This window comes from Talpa europaea (assembly GCF_964194135.1).
Source record: "Talpa europaea genome assembly, chromosome: 10".
Taxonomy (NCBI): domain Eukaryota; kingdom Metazoa; phylum Chordata; class Mammalia; order Eulipotyphla; family Talpidae; genus Talpa; species Talpa europaea.
In genome coordinates this window covers 70,141,313-70,158,103 of record NC_140077.1, presented here as the reverse complement: position 1 = coordinate 70,158,103, position 16,791 = coordinate 70,141,313, and the positions used below count along the sequence as shown (strand labels likewise).

General features: G+C 46.8%; 1 protein-coding gene across 1 annotated transcript in view; it reads left to right on the top strand.

Annotated features, from left to right (window-relative positions):
- The window catches only part of SYT14 (synaptotagmin 14), a gene marked incomplete at both ends in the record, with an annotated part of 119,978 nt that overhangs the window by 80,578 nt on the left and 22,609 nt on the right, over positions 1 to 16,791 (top strand). The window contains one exon of the mRNA XM_084245502.1: positions 3,405 to 3,854. Within this exon, the coding sequence (XP_084101628.1) occupies positions 3,405 to 3,854 (450 nt within the window). The remainder of the gene's footprint in view (positions 1 to 3,404; positions 3,855 to 16,791) is intronic.

Below are 16,791 nucleotides of genomic sequence, written 5' to 3'. Positions count from 1 at the left end.
GTGCAGCGCACAGGACGTGAAAATCACCTCCCCCAGGTAGTGACCTCAAAATTTTTTTTTTAATTCGAATCTTTTATGCAAAAATCCTGAAAGCGCGTTCCTGGTTGGTTCATCTGGAGTTTCCTACTCATGTTTGAGCTGTTTTATGTTGGCTGTCTGGGCACCTGCGAGGCCACCCCTTCCTCCAGCGGGAGCCACAGCTCTCGGCCTCGGGCGGGGAGGGGGCGCGCGTCAGCCCCGGAGCCCTGAGGCATTCAGAGCTGACGATGGGCAGGGTTTGAACTCGGTTCCCTTTTGGAGCGAAAAGGTAAAAAAAATTAACCAAAAAAAAACCCATTTGTACTTTTGAAGTCTTCCATTAAAGATTAACAAGGAAAACTGGGTTTCCACACAAGGTGGTGTTTATTTCCTATCTGAACCAGAGTCTGAGGCTTCAGGATCCTCTGTGTGTAACTTTCACAGCCTTTGTCCGGGAGAGCACCGCAGTACTTGAGTCTGTGTTCTCTGTGAACTCAAGTCATCCACTGCCAAAATTAAATAAATCATCTATGTTGAAGTGTAAATTGAATTCCTTTCATTTTAAGTATTTTTTATATAAACTTTAAAATCACTTTGTATCTACTTTGCTGATGCTTCTAGTTGATACTAGAAGAGAAGAACATGCCAGGCCTAGTTTAGTCTCACGCTTCCCGGGCCATGTCCCGGAGCTGCCCTGCGGGGCCGGGAGCCTGGCTGAGCTGCGCCCTTGACAGTCAGCTCTGGAGGTCTTTCTAGGTTACAGATGAAACCACTAGACTCAGAGTCCAACAATAAGTAGCTCTGAAATGGCTGGTCCACCCTGGTCAGCAGCCTGCCTGATGGGGCTCTCCACAGCACCTTGCCAGCTCAGGTGCCCCTCCTGGCCGGAATCAGAGTGTAGAGTCCTCAGAGGCAGAACGTCTGATGGACAGGTGGTCCCAGGGACTTGTGCTCCAAACTAAGATACTTGAGTTGCAACTGGGCGTGTGCACGCTTGTATATGCACATGTACATGTGTGTGCATGTGCCTTAGTCTACTTTAGATATGAAGCAAGAATTGAGGCACAAGATGAGGCAGGGCCTATGGGGATGGGGTATGGGGACAGGGGCAGGGCACACGGGGATGGGGCAGGGGCTCGCGGGGACAGGTGTAAGCTGTGCCCATGTGTCCACCTCACTTTTCACTCCACTGTTGGGGGCAGCAAGGGCAGGAATTGAGGTTTGCTGGGGGGGTCCCAGGGCCAAGCTACCGGTGGTTTGATGGAGGGTGCATTCCCTGGCAGCAAAGCTGCCCGTCAGCCTCCCACCTGTCCCTGGAGCAGAGCGCCATGGCCATGGCTCCTCCAGGAGTCCCTTGCTAGTTCGGTCATTGTTTCTGTGCATCTTGGAGCTTCTGACTCAGCTGCTGTCCTTGTTCAGTCTTGTCCAGTTGCCCGCCCTAGATGACCGCCCTGGCTGGTGGCCTCAACCTTCCCTCGAGCAGGAGCACCAGCCCCCTCTTTGTTGACACATCGGGGTATCTCCTCTGTCCTACTGTCCTGCTTGTCTCCCCTTCTGTAGCCGAACTGAACGTGTCCCGATGGCACAGCAGCGTCCCGGGCGCGAGCTCAGGGCCGACAGCCTGTGCTATTATAAAACACACTCCTGGGCCTTTTCAAGTTTATCCACTCAGTGCCATTCCTTACTGGGTATCAGGATCAGGTCTGGGACCTTCTTTACCACTCACTTCATCCAGAGCTGGCGTCTCCATGCCTACCTCCCGCCACGGTTGAGCCAGAAGAGGGGTGAGGGTTCCCTAGCGCCCAGGTGGGGGCGTTCATGAGCTCTGATGGCTGCTGCTCCCCAGGGGAGCCCAGACCCTGTACCCCGTGCCTGCCGATGTCAGTACTCCATTGCTGTCTCCTCCTTCAGTCCTTGTCAGAATTCCCAGAAAAAACAAAATGAGGCACAGCGGGACCTGAGGTCCGTGGGCGCGGTGCTCTGGAAGCTGCGGGCAGCCGCCGTTATTACCCGTTATCAAGATGCGCTCTGAGAAGCAGGGGATTTGCAGAGACGCGCTGGCGCTGATTTAACCCCCTGCACAGTAACTAAGTGCAGGTCCCCACCCAGTCCCCAGATTTTGCTCCCGTTGTGTCCATGTGTGAGTGCTCTGGGTCACCGCAGGGAGACCTGCAGGAGTTCAGGGTCCGAGACATGTCTTTCTGGTACATTCTCCACTGTGCCCGCACCCCCAGGGGCCCGGACAGAGACGCACAGTGAGCAGTGAGTGTGCAGAGCCTGTCACAGCAGGCAGCTCAAGGAGATAGAGCAAAGACACAGCACAGCCCACGGGAGCACAGCCGTCTCATCAGTGAGTGAGGGCCAGCAGGCTCTGCCACCCCAGGACAACGCCCTGCCAGGTCTTTGGAGCTGAGCGCCACCTGCCCATATGGCTGCTCATGGGGATGGCAGGGGAGGGCAGACGCGACTTCTGCAGCTCAGGCCTCCCCGGCAATTGCAGGTGCATTCTGGGGTGGGGCAGGAAGACGCATCTCTGCTGGCATGTGCCCGGGCCAGACACAAGTGCTACTTGTGGGAAGCACTGCTGGTAGCCCTGGAGCCTGCCACTGTGACAGCCACGCTGGACACAAGTCTAAGTTGGAAAGACTCAAAAACCATAAAATGGGTCCTTGTCTTGAAGTGAAAAACACTTAAGATTTAGTAAAATCTTGGAAGGGGACACCAGTCTGATGCAGGACCCCTATTACCACCGAGCCTGGCCGCAGGGGCCAGCGCGCACAATTCCCTGAACCCCAGAGGAATGCAGCAGCAGCCAACTGGGTGAGGCTTTTAGAAGGTGTGTCCTGTGTGTTCAGCCGCTGCTGGCCGAGAAAACGGGCAGTTTGCAAATCTTCTTTAAACTGTAGCCAGCGTGGGTTGTGCAGAAAGCAACGCTCACAGGTGTTGGGCCTTCCGTTCGCCACAGCCCATCCCCCCTGCTGCCGAATTTCAGGCCTGGGGAGTCAGCGCCTCTGGCTGCTGGGGCACCTTGGAACCTTCTCTGACACTGAGCTCTCAACTGTGTTCTTTATAATGTTGCAGGTAACATTTAGTCATTTCCTATAAAAGGAACAGCAAAGTGTATCTTTTCCGTTTTCATGATAAAAGCGTTTATCCAACTTCTCCAAATCCCTTGGTGAGGGTTGAGTTCTGAGTGCGCACTTTTCTCCTCTACTTCTCAGAGCACATTCTTGAGTGTGACGTACTGTTTCTCCCCCTTGGCTCTGCCGAGCGGCCTTGGGTTGGGGTTATTTATCTCACCGAGTCAAAAACGGTTTTCACGCACTTGGGCCTGGACCCAGTCACATAAAAATGTTAACTGAAAACATTGAAATCTGCTTTTTCAGGACATGCCGGCTCAAGAGTCATCATCACAGCTGCCTAAACACTTTGACCCCGAGCCCGAGGCCAAGCACGGCACGCTGGATGTAACGTTTGACTACGACCCCCAAGAGCAGAAGCTGCTAGTGACGGTGACGGCTGTGACCGACATCCCCACGCATAATAGGACAGGCGGCAACTCGTGGCAGGTGCACCTGGTCCTGCTGCCCATAAAGAAGCAGCGAGCGAAAACCAGCATCCAGCGAGGCCCCTGCCCCGTCTTCACGGAGACCTTCAAGTTCAACCACGTGGAGTCCGAGATGATTGGGAATTATGCAGTGCGCTTCCGGCTGTACGGCGTACACCGCATGAAGAAGGAGAAGATCGTCGGGGAGAAGATCTTCTACTTAACGAAACTGAACCTTCAAGGGAAGATGTCGCTGCCAGTGACACTGGAGCCATCCCACGACCATTCTGTGAGTATCGAGGTCTCCCTCTGTGGCCGACTGCCTTGGTGCATCACATACGCGGGTTTATCAATCTGTGGTCGACCCAGCTACCTTTTCAGTCTCTTCTGTCTCTTCCCAGTCTCTTCTGGGAAGCCAGCCCTCCCCAGAGGTGAGAGGCTGAGGGAGGGGTGGTGTTCCTCACCAACCGCAGTGTCCCTCAGGGAGGATGAGTCATGTGCTTTCTTTGATCTGTTACGTCCAGCCAGCGCGGTCCACGTCTGTTCCTTCAATAAATCTTGGTCTGGCAGTCGATTGCAGCGTCATCTGAACTCTTTGCAGAATTTGCTTCCTTTCTAGTGTAAAGCCAGGGAACATACCAAGTGCTCTCGGCCTCAGGCTCCCTGGGGCCCAATGCAGAATACTTGCTCTCCGCAGTATCAGAGGCCAGGCCACACTCAGTACCTTGCAGAGCCACCGAGAGAGCACTTTTCAAGTTTCAGAGAGTGGGGGCCTTCCTGGGGGCTTTAGAGTTGGTCTCAGGCTGTCACCGCTGCAGCCTGAGTCCATCCCTGGCAGGGAGCTGACCCACAAGGCACAGCAGACCCCTCCTGTCCTGCCACAGCTCCCCTCAGCAGTGTATTTCAGTACATCTGCCTATTCTGCTCCCCACTCTGTCCTACACCCCAGTTCTTCTACACAAAAATAAATAAAATAAATCTTTAAAAAAAATAAAGTTTCGGAGACAACCTGGCCTTGCCATCCTTTCCACCCTTTCTACACAGGGAGATGGCAGGGGTTCAGTTTCAGCTTCTCCCTCCCTCTCCTGACCTCCAGGTTCTGCTAGGAGTCTTTCTTGCCATGTTTTTGGTACATTCCCATCAGCCTTTGCAGATCATAGAGCACCCCCACTGTTTACTCAGACCAGGGACATGCCATGCCACGGAGTTCTTTTGATTATGAGAAAATCTGTGAGAAAATTTTAATTAGGAATTATATTTATTCCTCTGTTGTAACAGCTAGGAAGCATTTTTATAGTAGGGATTTTAGAGTAGATTTGTAATTTTACATAAATAGGGTTGGTTTTAAGTCTTTAAATGTGTGAGTCTGGGTTAGGGCTCATTGAGTGTGTACCAGGTGGCATTTGGTTATATAGGACCCTTGTTCCCAGTGGAGCCCTCCACTCTTCGAGCTAGAGGATTTAAGTGCCTTTGAAAACCAAAAGGCAATAGTAAATAGTCCAACCCCATGGGCTTATAGGAGAAGACTTAGCTATTGTTGGGAAAATCGATAGCTTTTAAATTTCAGAATTACCACTTTGGGTAATGCCTTTTTATTTTGAAATGATATCGGCAGTTTATTAGGCGAGAGAGAAAAAAATGAAAGTGTGAGACAGTATTTGGGGGCAAAAAACTCTTTTTTATAGACTGGAATACTATTCTGTAGTTCTTAATGTGATTTAAAATTTTCCCACTATTTGGTCTATGTGGTCGCTGTTTGAAATACATGTTTGAAATACTTTTTTTTTTCATTTTTTTTATTTTAACATTTATCATTTTTTACATTTTTTTAGACAATATTTGCTTCCCCCCACTCCCTCAGATTGAGTCCCCATAGAATCTCCTTCCCCAAGGCACCCGTGCATCATCACCACAGTCCCCGGTGCTCCTCCCTCTCACTCTCTCCTTCCTCTTTCCCTACAGAATGTCTCTGGTTTATAATTGTCTGTTTTTGCTTTGTTGTGTTTTGTACTGTTATTATTATTATTATTATTATTTTTACACTGATGTATAAGACATCAATATATTGGTTCCCAAAAAACCAATATATTGGTTCCCCTATATTCCTGTTATAAGTGAAACCATCCAATATTTTTCTTTTTCCTTCTGGCTTATTTCACTGAGCATCATTCCTTCTAGCTCCATCCATGTTGCTGCGAATGCTATGAGTTTGTCTTTTTGATTGCTGAATAATATTCCATATATATATATATATATATATCACATCACATTTTCTTGATCCTGTCATCTATTTTTGGACATTTGGGTTGTTTCAAGGTTTTACCTATTGTAAATAGTGCTGCAATAAACATAGGTGTACAGGTGCTCTTTTGAATCAGTTTTTGTGTCCTTTGGATAGATCCCTAGGAGTGGAATTGGCGGATTGTATGGTAGCTCCATTTTTAGTAGACTGAGGAACCTCCAGATAGTTTTCCACAATGGTTGGACCAGTTTGCACTCCCACCAGCAGTGTAGGAGGGTTCCTTTTTTGCCGCATCCTCGCCAACATTTGTTGTTGTTTGTTTTTTTGATATGTGCCATTCTTACTGGTATAAGGTGGTATCTCGGTGTAGTTTTGATTTGTATTTCCCTGATTATAAAGGATGTTGAACACTTTTTCGTATGCCTGTTGGCCAGTTGCATTTCCTCTTTGGAGAAATATCTTTTGAGTTCTTCTGCCCGTTTCTTGACTGGATTATTTATTTTGTTTTTGTTGAGCCATGTGAGTTCTTTGTATATCATTGTGATCAGTCCCTTATCAGTTGGATGGAGTGCAAAGATTTTTTCCCAATCAGTGGGGTGTCTCTCTGTTTTGGTAAATGTCTCTTTTGCTGTGCAGAAGCTTTTCAGTTTGATGTAATCCCAGGTGTTTATCTTTGCCTTCACTATCACTGCTTTGGGTGATGAGTCTTTAAAGATGTTTTTGAGATGTATGTCTTGTAGTGTTTTACCTATATTTTCTTCTATATATTTTATGGTTTCAGGTCTTATGTCCAGTTATTTTATCCATTTTGAGTTGATTTTTGTGCAAGGTGAGAGGTAGTGATCTAGTTTCATTTTTTTGCATGTGGAGGTCCAGTTTTCCCAGCACCATTTATTGAACAAACTGTCCGTGTTCCATTGCATATTCTTTGCTCCTTTGTCAAAGATTAGTTGTTCATATTTAGTGTGGCTTTATTTCTGGGCTCTCCATTTGGTTCCATTGGTCTGTGTGTCTGTTTTTGTTCCAATACCAAACTGTTTTAATTATTATGGCTTTGTAGTATAGCTTGAAGTTTGGAAGTGAGATACCTCCTTTCTCCTTTGTTTTCATCAGTATTAGCTATTTGTGTTTTTTTGTGGTTCCATATGAATTTCATCAGTATTTGTTCTATTTCTTTGAAGAATGTCATTGGGATTTTTATTGGAATGGCATTGAATCTGTATATTGCTTTTGGGAGGATGGCCATTTTATTTTATTTATTTATTTTTAAAAAGATTTATTTATTTATTTATTTATTTATACAAGCACTGGGTACAGTCAGAAGCGCGGGAGAGTGAGAGAATTCATCAGAGCCAGAGCTGGGAGCAGAGCAGGCAGAAGGACCGAAGTACACTGCTGAGGGGAGCATCGGGTGGCAGGTGAGGTCTGCGCGTCATGTGGGACCCTCCTCTGGTGGCCGGGGAGCAGCCGGGGATCGAACCGGTGATGCAGAGGCTGCGGGCAGCTTCGTAACCCAGCACTCAACTGCTACGTCCATGGGGAGGCCCGGAGGATGGCCAGTTTAATAATGTTGATTCTTCCAATCCATGAGCAGGGGAGGGTCTTCCATCTTTGTGTCTTCTTCTTTTAACAGTGTTTTATAATTTTCTTTGTATAGGTCTTTCACCTCTTTTGCTAGGTTTATTCCCAAGTATTTTATTTTTTTGGTTTCAATTATAAAAGGGATTTTTTTTTTTATTTCTTCTTCCGATTGACTGTTTGTGTATAGGAAGACTACTGATTTTTGTGTGTTGATTTTGTATCCTGCTACTTTACTGAACTGGTTGATTATTTTGAGTAGTTTTTCTGTGGAGTTTTTAGGGTTCTCTATGTATATTATCATATTGTCTGCAAATAGTGATAGTTTTACTGCTTCTTTCCCTATCTGGATTCCTTGTATGTCTTTCTCTTGTCTTATTGCCCTAGCTAGGACCTCCAGTATTATATTGAAGAATAGTGGTGAGGGAGGACAACCTTGTCTTGTTCCTGATCTTAAATGAAAGGCCTTCAGCTTTTCACCATTGAGAATAATGTTGGCAGTGGGTTTGTCGTATACAGCTTTTACCATGTTAAGGATTGTTATTCTATCCCGAGAATTTCAAGGGCCTTCATCATAAATGGATGTTGGACTTTGTCAAATGTTTTCTCAGCATCTATTGATATGATCATATGGTTTTTGTTTTTCTTTTTGTTGATGTGTTGGATTACACTTACCAATTTTCATATATTGAACCATCCTTGTGCCCCTGGGATGAATCCCACTTGATCATGGTGTACTATCCCTTTGATGCATTGTTGGATTCTGTTGCAAGGATTTTGTTGAGGATTTTTGCATCAGTGGAGATTGGTCTCTAATTTTCTTTTTTTGTGCTGTCTTTGTTTGGTTTTGGTATTAGTGTAATGTTGGCTTCATAGAACGTATTTGGTAGTATTCCTTCTTTTTCAATTTTTTGAAAGAGTTTGTGTAGGATAGGCACTAATTCACTGCTGAACGTTTGGTAGAATTCATTTGTGAAGCCGTCTGGGCCTGGGCTTTTGTTTTTGGGGAGTGCTTTGATTACTGCCTCAATTTCGTTGCTTATAATTGGTCTGTTTCATTGTTCTATTTCTTCTTTGACCAGCTTTGGATGATTATATTGTTCTAGGAATTTGTTCATCTCTTCTAGGTTGTTGAATTTGTTTCTATATAAGTGTTCATAGTAATCTCTGATTATTCTTTTGATTTCTACTGTGTCTGTTGTGATTTCTCCTCTTTTATTTATAATCCTGTTTATATGAGTTTTCTCCCATTTTTTCTTTGTGAGCCTGGCTAGAGGTTTGTCTATTTTGTTTATTTTTTCAAAAAACCAGCTTTTGGTTTCATTGATCTTTTGGATTTTTTTTAATTTCCAATTAATTACTGCTTTGATTTTTATTATTTCCATTTTTCTACTGGCTTTAGGTTTTTTTTTTTGTTGTTCTTTTTCTAACTCTTTGAGATGTGAGATTAGGTTGTTTCTTTGAGTTCTTTCTTGTTTGTTGATGTGAGCCTGTATTGCTATATATTTTCCTCTTATTACTGCTTTTGCTGCATCCCATACATTCTGGAAAGTGGTGTCTTCTTTGTCATTCAACGCAAAGTATTTTTTAATTTCTTCTTTGATCCTCTCATTAGTCCAGTGGTCTTCCAGTAGTGTGGATTTCAATCTCCATAAAGTGGGAGGGTTCCTTGTTTTCTTTTCATGATGTTTCTAGCTTGATGCCTTTATGATCGAAGAAGATAGTTGGAATGATTTTTACCTTCATGTATCTGTTAATGTTTGTCTTGTGGCCCAGTATGTGATCGATTCTGGAGAATGATCCATGCGCACTTGAAAAAAATGTGTACTCAGATTTTTTTGGGTGCAGTGCCCTATAGATGTTAAGTCCATGAGTTCTATGTCTTTATTTAGGGCTCTAGTGTCTTTGTTTATTTTTTGTCTCATTGATCTGTCCATTGGTGAGAGTGGGGTGTTGAAGTCTCCCACTATATATGTATTTTCTTTAATGTCTGTTTTCAGAGCTGATAATAATTGTCTAATATATTTTGGTGCCCCTTCATTTGGTGAGCATATGTTGATGAGTGTTATATCTTCCTGATGTATTGTCCCCTTGATCATAATGTAGTGTCTGTCTATGTCTCTTTTTACCTTTTTTAATTTGAAGTCTGTTTCATCTGATATAAGTATGGCTGTTCCTGCCTTCTTTTTTGGTCCATGTTGCTTATAGGATTGTTTTCCAACCTTTTACTTTCAGTCTATGTTTATCTTTTGTGGTTAAATATGTTTCCTGGAGACAGCAGAAGGTTGGATTTTGTTTAATCCAGCCTGCTACTCTGTGTCTTTTTATTGATGAGTTTAATCCATTTACATTTAGAGTTAATATTGATAAGCTGGCATCTGTGTTTGCCATTTTATTTGTCTTTTTTGTGATTTTATTACTTGCTTTATTCTGTTCTTCTTGTTCATTCCTCTGTTGGTTTTGGCTTTAGGACTTCTTGTAGAATTTTTTGGAGTGGGGGTTTAGTTGTAATGAATTTCTGGAGTTTCTGTTTGTCTGAGAAGGTCCATATTTTTTCTTTGTAGAGGAAGGAGAGCTTTGGAGGGTAAAGTATTCTTGGTTGGCATTTGCTGTCTTGAAGTTTACTGAATATGTTACTCCATTCTCTTCTTGCCCCTAATGTTTCTTCGGAGAAGTCTGAAGTTAACCTGATTGGTTTTCCCTTATAAGTTATCTATTTCTTCCCCCTTGCCAGTTTCATTATTTTTTCCTTGTCTTGGACTCTTACAAGCTTTACTATTAGATGTCTTGCTGTAGTTTTCTTTTCATTGTGGTAATTGGGAGTTCTTCTCGCTTCTTGTATGTCTATATTCATCTCCTTTTTCATGCTTGGGAAGTTTTCTTCAATTATCTCTTTGAATAATTTCTCAGTTCCTTTGTCTCTCTCCTCACCTTCTGGAATGCCTATAACTCTTATATTTTCTCTCTTCATGGAGTCTGATAATTGTCTAAGAGTATTCTCATACTGCTTCATTTGCACTTCTCTCTCCTTTTCTCTTTTGGCTCTTTTTATTTCTGTGTCTTTGATAGTACTGATCCGTTCTTCCATTTCATCGATTCTGTTTTCATTGCTTTTCCCAGAGTTCTTTATCTCCTCTAGTAATCTTTTAATCTCCTGTGTTTCTTTTCTCTCCTTTTTAAGGTCTCAATTTCATTCTTCAGTTCAGTGATTATTTGTCTCAAATCATTTTTTTCCTTTTCATTTTCTTTCTGCTTTTTAATATTGATGATTATTAGTTCTCTATCTGATAGGCCGAGAAGTTCTTCCTTGTCATAGTTGAGCTCTGGTGACTGTGTTTCTTTTTGTGGTGTGTCCTCCTGTGGGCTTGCTTGGTTATTTATATTTTTTCTTCTCCCTGTTGTTTGCTTTCTAATTAGTTCTATGCATTGGGACATTGTGCCACTGGTGTTGGCGGGCATCTCTTTGGAGTGCTGCTTTAGGGGTGTTGAAAACTGTTTACTAGACTGAGATCAGCACTGGTAGGCCAAAACTCCACCAGGGTGTTGATGCTATGTTGCTGGGCACTATCCCTTACAGTTTCCTCCCTCTGTATTTACTCAGTTCCAACAGGGAATCAGCTAGTTGGTGATTTTGTTCTGGTCACGAGGTGGTGCCAGAGACCCATACTTGCTGACCCGTGCTTTTTCCCAGTGGTTCTCTGAGTAACAGAGCGAGGGTGGAAGGGAGCACCTCAACATAGGGGCTCTTATTCAAGCTGGGTGCTGTGTCTGCCCCGTGTTCACTGGGTGCTGTGCCTGCAGCTGTGTGGATTCCATGCCCTGAGTTCTACACTCTAGGTCTCAGTTCCAGGGCTATCAGATCCAAAACTCTGGCTGTCACCCTGTGCAGTGCCAGTTGCTATGGCGCGTCCCACACCCCAGATCCTGTGCCTGGCTCTCAGTTCCAGAATGGGGTCTTGCTCCATGCCTTATTTCCCTCCTTACCCCCGTTTGCATGGCCAACCCTCTCTCAGAACCTGAGGGTGTTTTGGGGATCCCTGGCTTCCAACAATCAGGATTTGGCGATTTTTTTTCCTGGTCGCTGGGTGGCACCAGAGATCTTTATTAGTGTCCTTCCAGAACTGTTCCCCCCCCCTCCCCCCGCCGTGGGTCCAGGGGAATGGAGTGGGAGTGGCGTGGAGTGCCTCAACGGCGTGGGGGTGCTGTGTCTGCCCTGTGCCCCACCATCGTGGGTATCCCACCCCCCGAATTTCATGCCTGGGTCTCAGTTCCAAAGCCCTCAGATCCAGGACATGGGCTGTAGCCCAGTTCAGTGTCCACAGAATTGGCGCCTTTTGCATCTGGCTCCCAAGTCCGGACTCCTGGTTTCTGATCACTCAGTGAGGGACATTCACCTCAATGAGAGCTACCGCGCTTCTCCCCACAAGCCTAGGTCACAGGCGCAGGGACCTGGGCAGCCACGAGCTGTGAGCCGCTAGCTGTGAGCCATGAGCCTCGATCCGCGTATGATTTTCGAGCGCGCTGATTTTCCGCACAAGCTTACTGGCTGGCCTTGGGCTATTTGTAGGTCTCCGGAAGTCTTTCCTCTCCACTAATGGTGCCTGGAGCCATTAGCTCACCTCCAATTCCTGCATGGTTCTCCACAGTTCCAGTTCATAGGGTGCAGTGCCTGAAATGGTTCCTTTCCACTCACAGTCCTGCTTGATGTGTAGTTTGTTCTTGTTGGCTCTGAAATACATTCTTGTGTAGAAATAACAGACTTAAATGAGAAGAGAATGGCAATATGTCGAAAGTAAGCATTTTGCGTTGCTTTATTTGATCTGTTGCTGATTTCTGTTATTTACTGTTCACTTTGCAAAGGCAGTCAAGCCAGCACAAGGAGGCAGGGGCAAAGTAAACGGCCTCTGAGGCCTGCATCTTGCTCTGACTAGCGCTGTCTTCTCTCCATGGACCTATTCTGCCCTCATGAGCCTGGGACCACTGTCCCATTCTCTTGCTTTCTTTCCTTTCCCAGCTTCTTAAAATCCCACTGCTGGTTTTTGGCTTCGGTGCCCAAAACAACTGCACATACTATGACCATCTCTCTGTTGTGGGTTCCCAGGAACAAGGCACTGGCCAGTGTGGTCCCAGATAAGCTGTGTGTTGGGGATTGCAAGACCAAGCCCCCGGTAGTAACTGCAGGGTGGAGCAGGCAGTGGTGCTTTGCTGGGGTGATTTTATCTCTAACCATAGGACGTGATACTCACGAGGAAGGCTGTACTTGCATAGTTAAATGTCTATTTTGTAGCTTTTGAATCATGACATGGTGGTGGTTTCTTCTGGCAAGGGAGGGTTGTAATCAAGGCTCCAACATTTCCAAATGATGACTAAAATACGTGACTCTTAGTTACAGTTTATTTTCATGGATGTTGTAATAAAAATCGAGATCTACAGAGATCTGTGTGTAAACTGGGCCAGGCAGCTAGTTTCTCAGGAACAGTGGAGTCGGGAGAGCTGGACAAGAATGGGCAGAGGCACCAGGGCCTTCCTGAGCCGGGCCTCCAAGCCCCAAGGTGAGGTCTGACTGGATGTTCGGATAAAAACAGTCCGAGGCTCCTTGTTGTCAAGTGACAGGAACCTGTGAGGGTTCAAAGCAGAGAATGAAACCAAATAACCCCTCAGTGCTGCACACCCAATGTTCTGGGATCTGCTAACATGCTGGTGGAGAACATAGGTAAGAAAAGAAGTGGGGGGCTTGGGGTGTTGCCTGCGCAACTTAGATAATAGGCGGGCATTTAGGGTATGCTCTGGCTCCCCGTGCCTGTCCAGCCACCTCTGGGCTGCGAGTCCCCTGTCATGGCCCCACCTCCTCAGGCAGGGACAGAATCACCCCCATTCTTCCTGGGACCCTGCTGCCCCACTCCAGGAAGCCCGTCAGACTGAGCAGAGCGAGACCCATGCTCACCCCTGTCCTCACAGGTCAGGGTGACCAGCCAGCTCCGCTGTGCTGGATGTCACAGTGAGGACAGCCACAGTGAGGACGGGCTTGGCTCCCAGGTGCAGCCTACAGCGGGGCGCCCTCCCCATCAGTCCTGCGAGGTGGTGGAGGTTAGTCCTTGAGCTGCTCAGCCATCGCAGGTCTCTAGTTTCCCCAGTTCCCCCAAGTTCTGCTGCACGGGCTGGGTTAGCATCCTTTGTCAGATGAGGCCCTGGCTGTGGAGGCTGAAGGAACGACCATGTAGCAGGGGTCATCTCATCGAGACCAGTGTGAGGGTCCTCCCCCACACCCCTTGTCCCTGGGCTGGCCCCAGCCTGGCCCTGGCCTCCATGACGTGCGAGGTTGCCCTGATCACCCTATGACCCTGGCCCAGAGTCGCTCCTTCTCTTTGCTCGGTTCTGTTTCTTGCCCAGCTTCTTAGATTCACCAAGATTGTTAGATTTGTCTATGATGCTTTATTAATAATGAAATTTCAGGCTTTCTCTCACAAACACAAGACCCGGCCCTTCTGCGCAGACACACTGACTTGGCCTGGTCTGCAGAGTGGCTGGCCGGCCTCGGACCCCAGTCTCTCAGGTCCTAGCCCTGACCTGCTGACCCTGAAGGGGCAGGGAGTGAGTCTTCAGCACTGGCCAGTGGGCGCTGCAGCCCATCACCCTGCACTTAGCCCCCGGAGTGCGTCCGCCACCCCTACACTGTCTAGTTACAGAAGTGGGTCCCTGCAGCCTGAGTGTTTGAAGTCCCTCTCGGAAGCAGCCTTTCCTTGTGTTCCTAGATGGAATTCACTTAGTTCGGTGTGTGTGCTATTTCCTGTTGGTGTAACGCAGTTGCTACTTGTCCTGTTGTTCCCCTCGGTGTAGCCCACAGCACCCTAGATCCAGCACCATGCCCCTGCGCCCCCTGCCCATGCCTCAGCATCATGGTCTGCTGCCACGTGTTGGCTTTTTCCTGACCCTTTGTTCGGGTTTCCAATGTTCCCCTGGAAGTGACACCATCAGATGTTTTCTCTTTCTTCCTGACTTATTTCGCTGAGCACCACCCCCTCCGGCTCCATCGTGCTGCTGCAGGAGGTGCTGTGCTCCTCTTCAGAGAGGGAGGTCACTGCTGCTTCTCTGTCACTGACACACAGGTCCCCCAAGATCCACAAGTTAACAAGACAACATCTCTCAAACTTGGCTTTCCTGATCGCCATGGCTACTGTGGCATGCTGCCTTGTCCACAGCAGGTGCATCTTATGGACAGAGCCAACACTTCTCACCCAACAGGCATCAAAAGCAAACACTCCACAAAGTCACGTGTGGTCGTCAACAAGCGCATGATGAGAGGCGGTATATGCAGGCTCTGGTTGCCCCAGCAGCCAGGTGTGGTGAGTCAGGCCTAGGTGAAGCTGCACAGTCATGGCCCATGTCGAGGTGGCTCCTCTAGGGGATAGCAGCCTGTCGGGGACAGAGGGGAGTGACCTCCGCTCACATCACAAATCGAGAGCCTCTCTGGAAGGGGAGACTGCATTAGAGCATGCAAGGAAGCTTTTTGAGAATCGAGTGGGAAAAACTGAAATTTCAATAACTGAAACTGTTTTTTACATCTAGTGTAGGGAACAAATACATCAGCAGCTCTGCTGGAATTTCCCCAGCAGAGCCAGCCAAGTGCTAAAATGGGAAGCTGCCGGGATCAACCTCCGTTTCTGCTTAGTGCGCTTTTTCTAGAGTAACCCAGAGAATCAAAGAATAAGCCTGAAGTCCAGAGAGTAGTGTCCTTTATGCTAAATTCTATCTAATGCAATTAACTTCTCCCAGATACTGGTTTCAGTGGTTTAACTTAAAGTTGAAGGAAGACTTTTATTAGTGGATTGTCAAGGTCACAAAATATTTGTTTTGCAGACTTTGGACCTGTCGTGAGCCAGAAAAAAAAATAATCTATTCGACGGTGTCATTTTATTCTACTCAGGGCTAACACTAATTGTGGTCATGAATGATCGTGTATAATAAACATGTCACACACGTCCACACCAGCACAGCACAGCAGGTAATTATGGGAAACCTCCCATAGGAAAGAGAAACACTAAGATATACAAACATGAAAGCAAAGTCCCCTCCAGGAGGGGAGGGAAGGAAACTGCGCTGACTCTAGCTAGTGTTTTCAGAGTCTTTAGAAGATATTCAGCACATATTTAACAAGAGAGAGCTCTGGAGGGGAATATTCATAGGATGGAGGACTTCTGTGAATTGCCAGTTTGTTTACCAAAGACTCATGTAATGGAAGGACAGTGCAGAGACTGGCAAACTGTGGCTCCTGGGTGGTGACGTGTTTTGTAAATAAAGTTTTATTGGCACCCAGCCATGCCCATTTGTTCACCTTTTATCCATACCTGCTGTTGCACAAAAAGCAGAGAGGAGTTTTGATTGAGATCTTATGGCCCGTGTTGCCCCAACCTTCACTGGCTGGTGCCTGACAGAAAGTAAGAAATGTGAGAAGAATCTCCAGAGGTAGAAGAGTAGGAAAAAAGTAGATGAAAAGAAAAAAGGATTGGAGGCTTAAATGACTGAGGAGCACTTAACATGACTAAGGGGTGATTAATAAAACAGAAGGGAGGAAATTGTATTAAAAATAAAAGAAAAGGGCCTCCTCAGTGGCACAGCAGTTGAGCTCTGGGTTGCGAAGCTGCCCACAGCCTCTGCAGCACCGGTTCAATCGCCAGCCGCTGGGCGAGGGTCCCACATGGCGCGCAGACCTCTCCTGCCACTGCTGCTCCCCTCAGCAGTGTACTTTGTCAGTCTGCCTGTTCTGCTCCCTGCTCTGGCTCTGGTGAATTCTCTCACCCTCCCACGCTTCTGACTGTACCCAGTGCTTGTATAAATAAATTAATTAATTAAAAAAATAAAAGAAAATTTGCCAAAACTAAAAAGCTTGAGGTTCCCCAAAGGACTTGATCAAAGTTTGCCCAGACATGTCATCATGAGCTTTCAGGACACCAGCAGAAAGGACAGGACCCTAAGAAGTCCCAGCTACTTAAAAATGAGTGGCAGTCACACTGCATCAGACTTCTCAACAGCTTCAAAACCATGTGGGAAACTGGCTTCCACCTTGCGTCCTGGGCGAGTCATCTCCTGACATCCCTACCAGGCCTGTCGTGGGGTCGTGGCACTGGCATCTTCAGATGACAGAAGGTGCTCCTGTGACAGCCAACGGCTACCAACTAAGTTGGGACACCCCCAGTATCCCCAGATCTGTCCAGTTTCCTTCCTGTGCTCGGGTGGGGCCCTGCTTCCTGGGTCCTGAGGGCTGGGTTGTTCGGTCAGGTGCCCCCATCAGGACACACACAGGGTGGACGCAGCGCAGACCTGGGCAGTGGCTGCAGGCCTGTGAGGAACACATTCCCACCAGCGACGCCTGCCAGGACTTGCCAGCTCCGCGGTGGCCACATGAGCG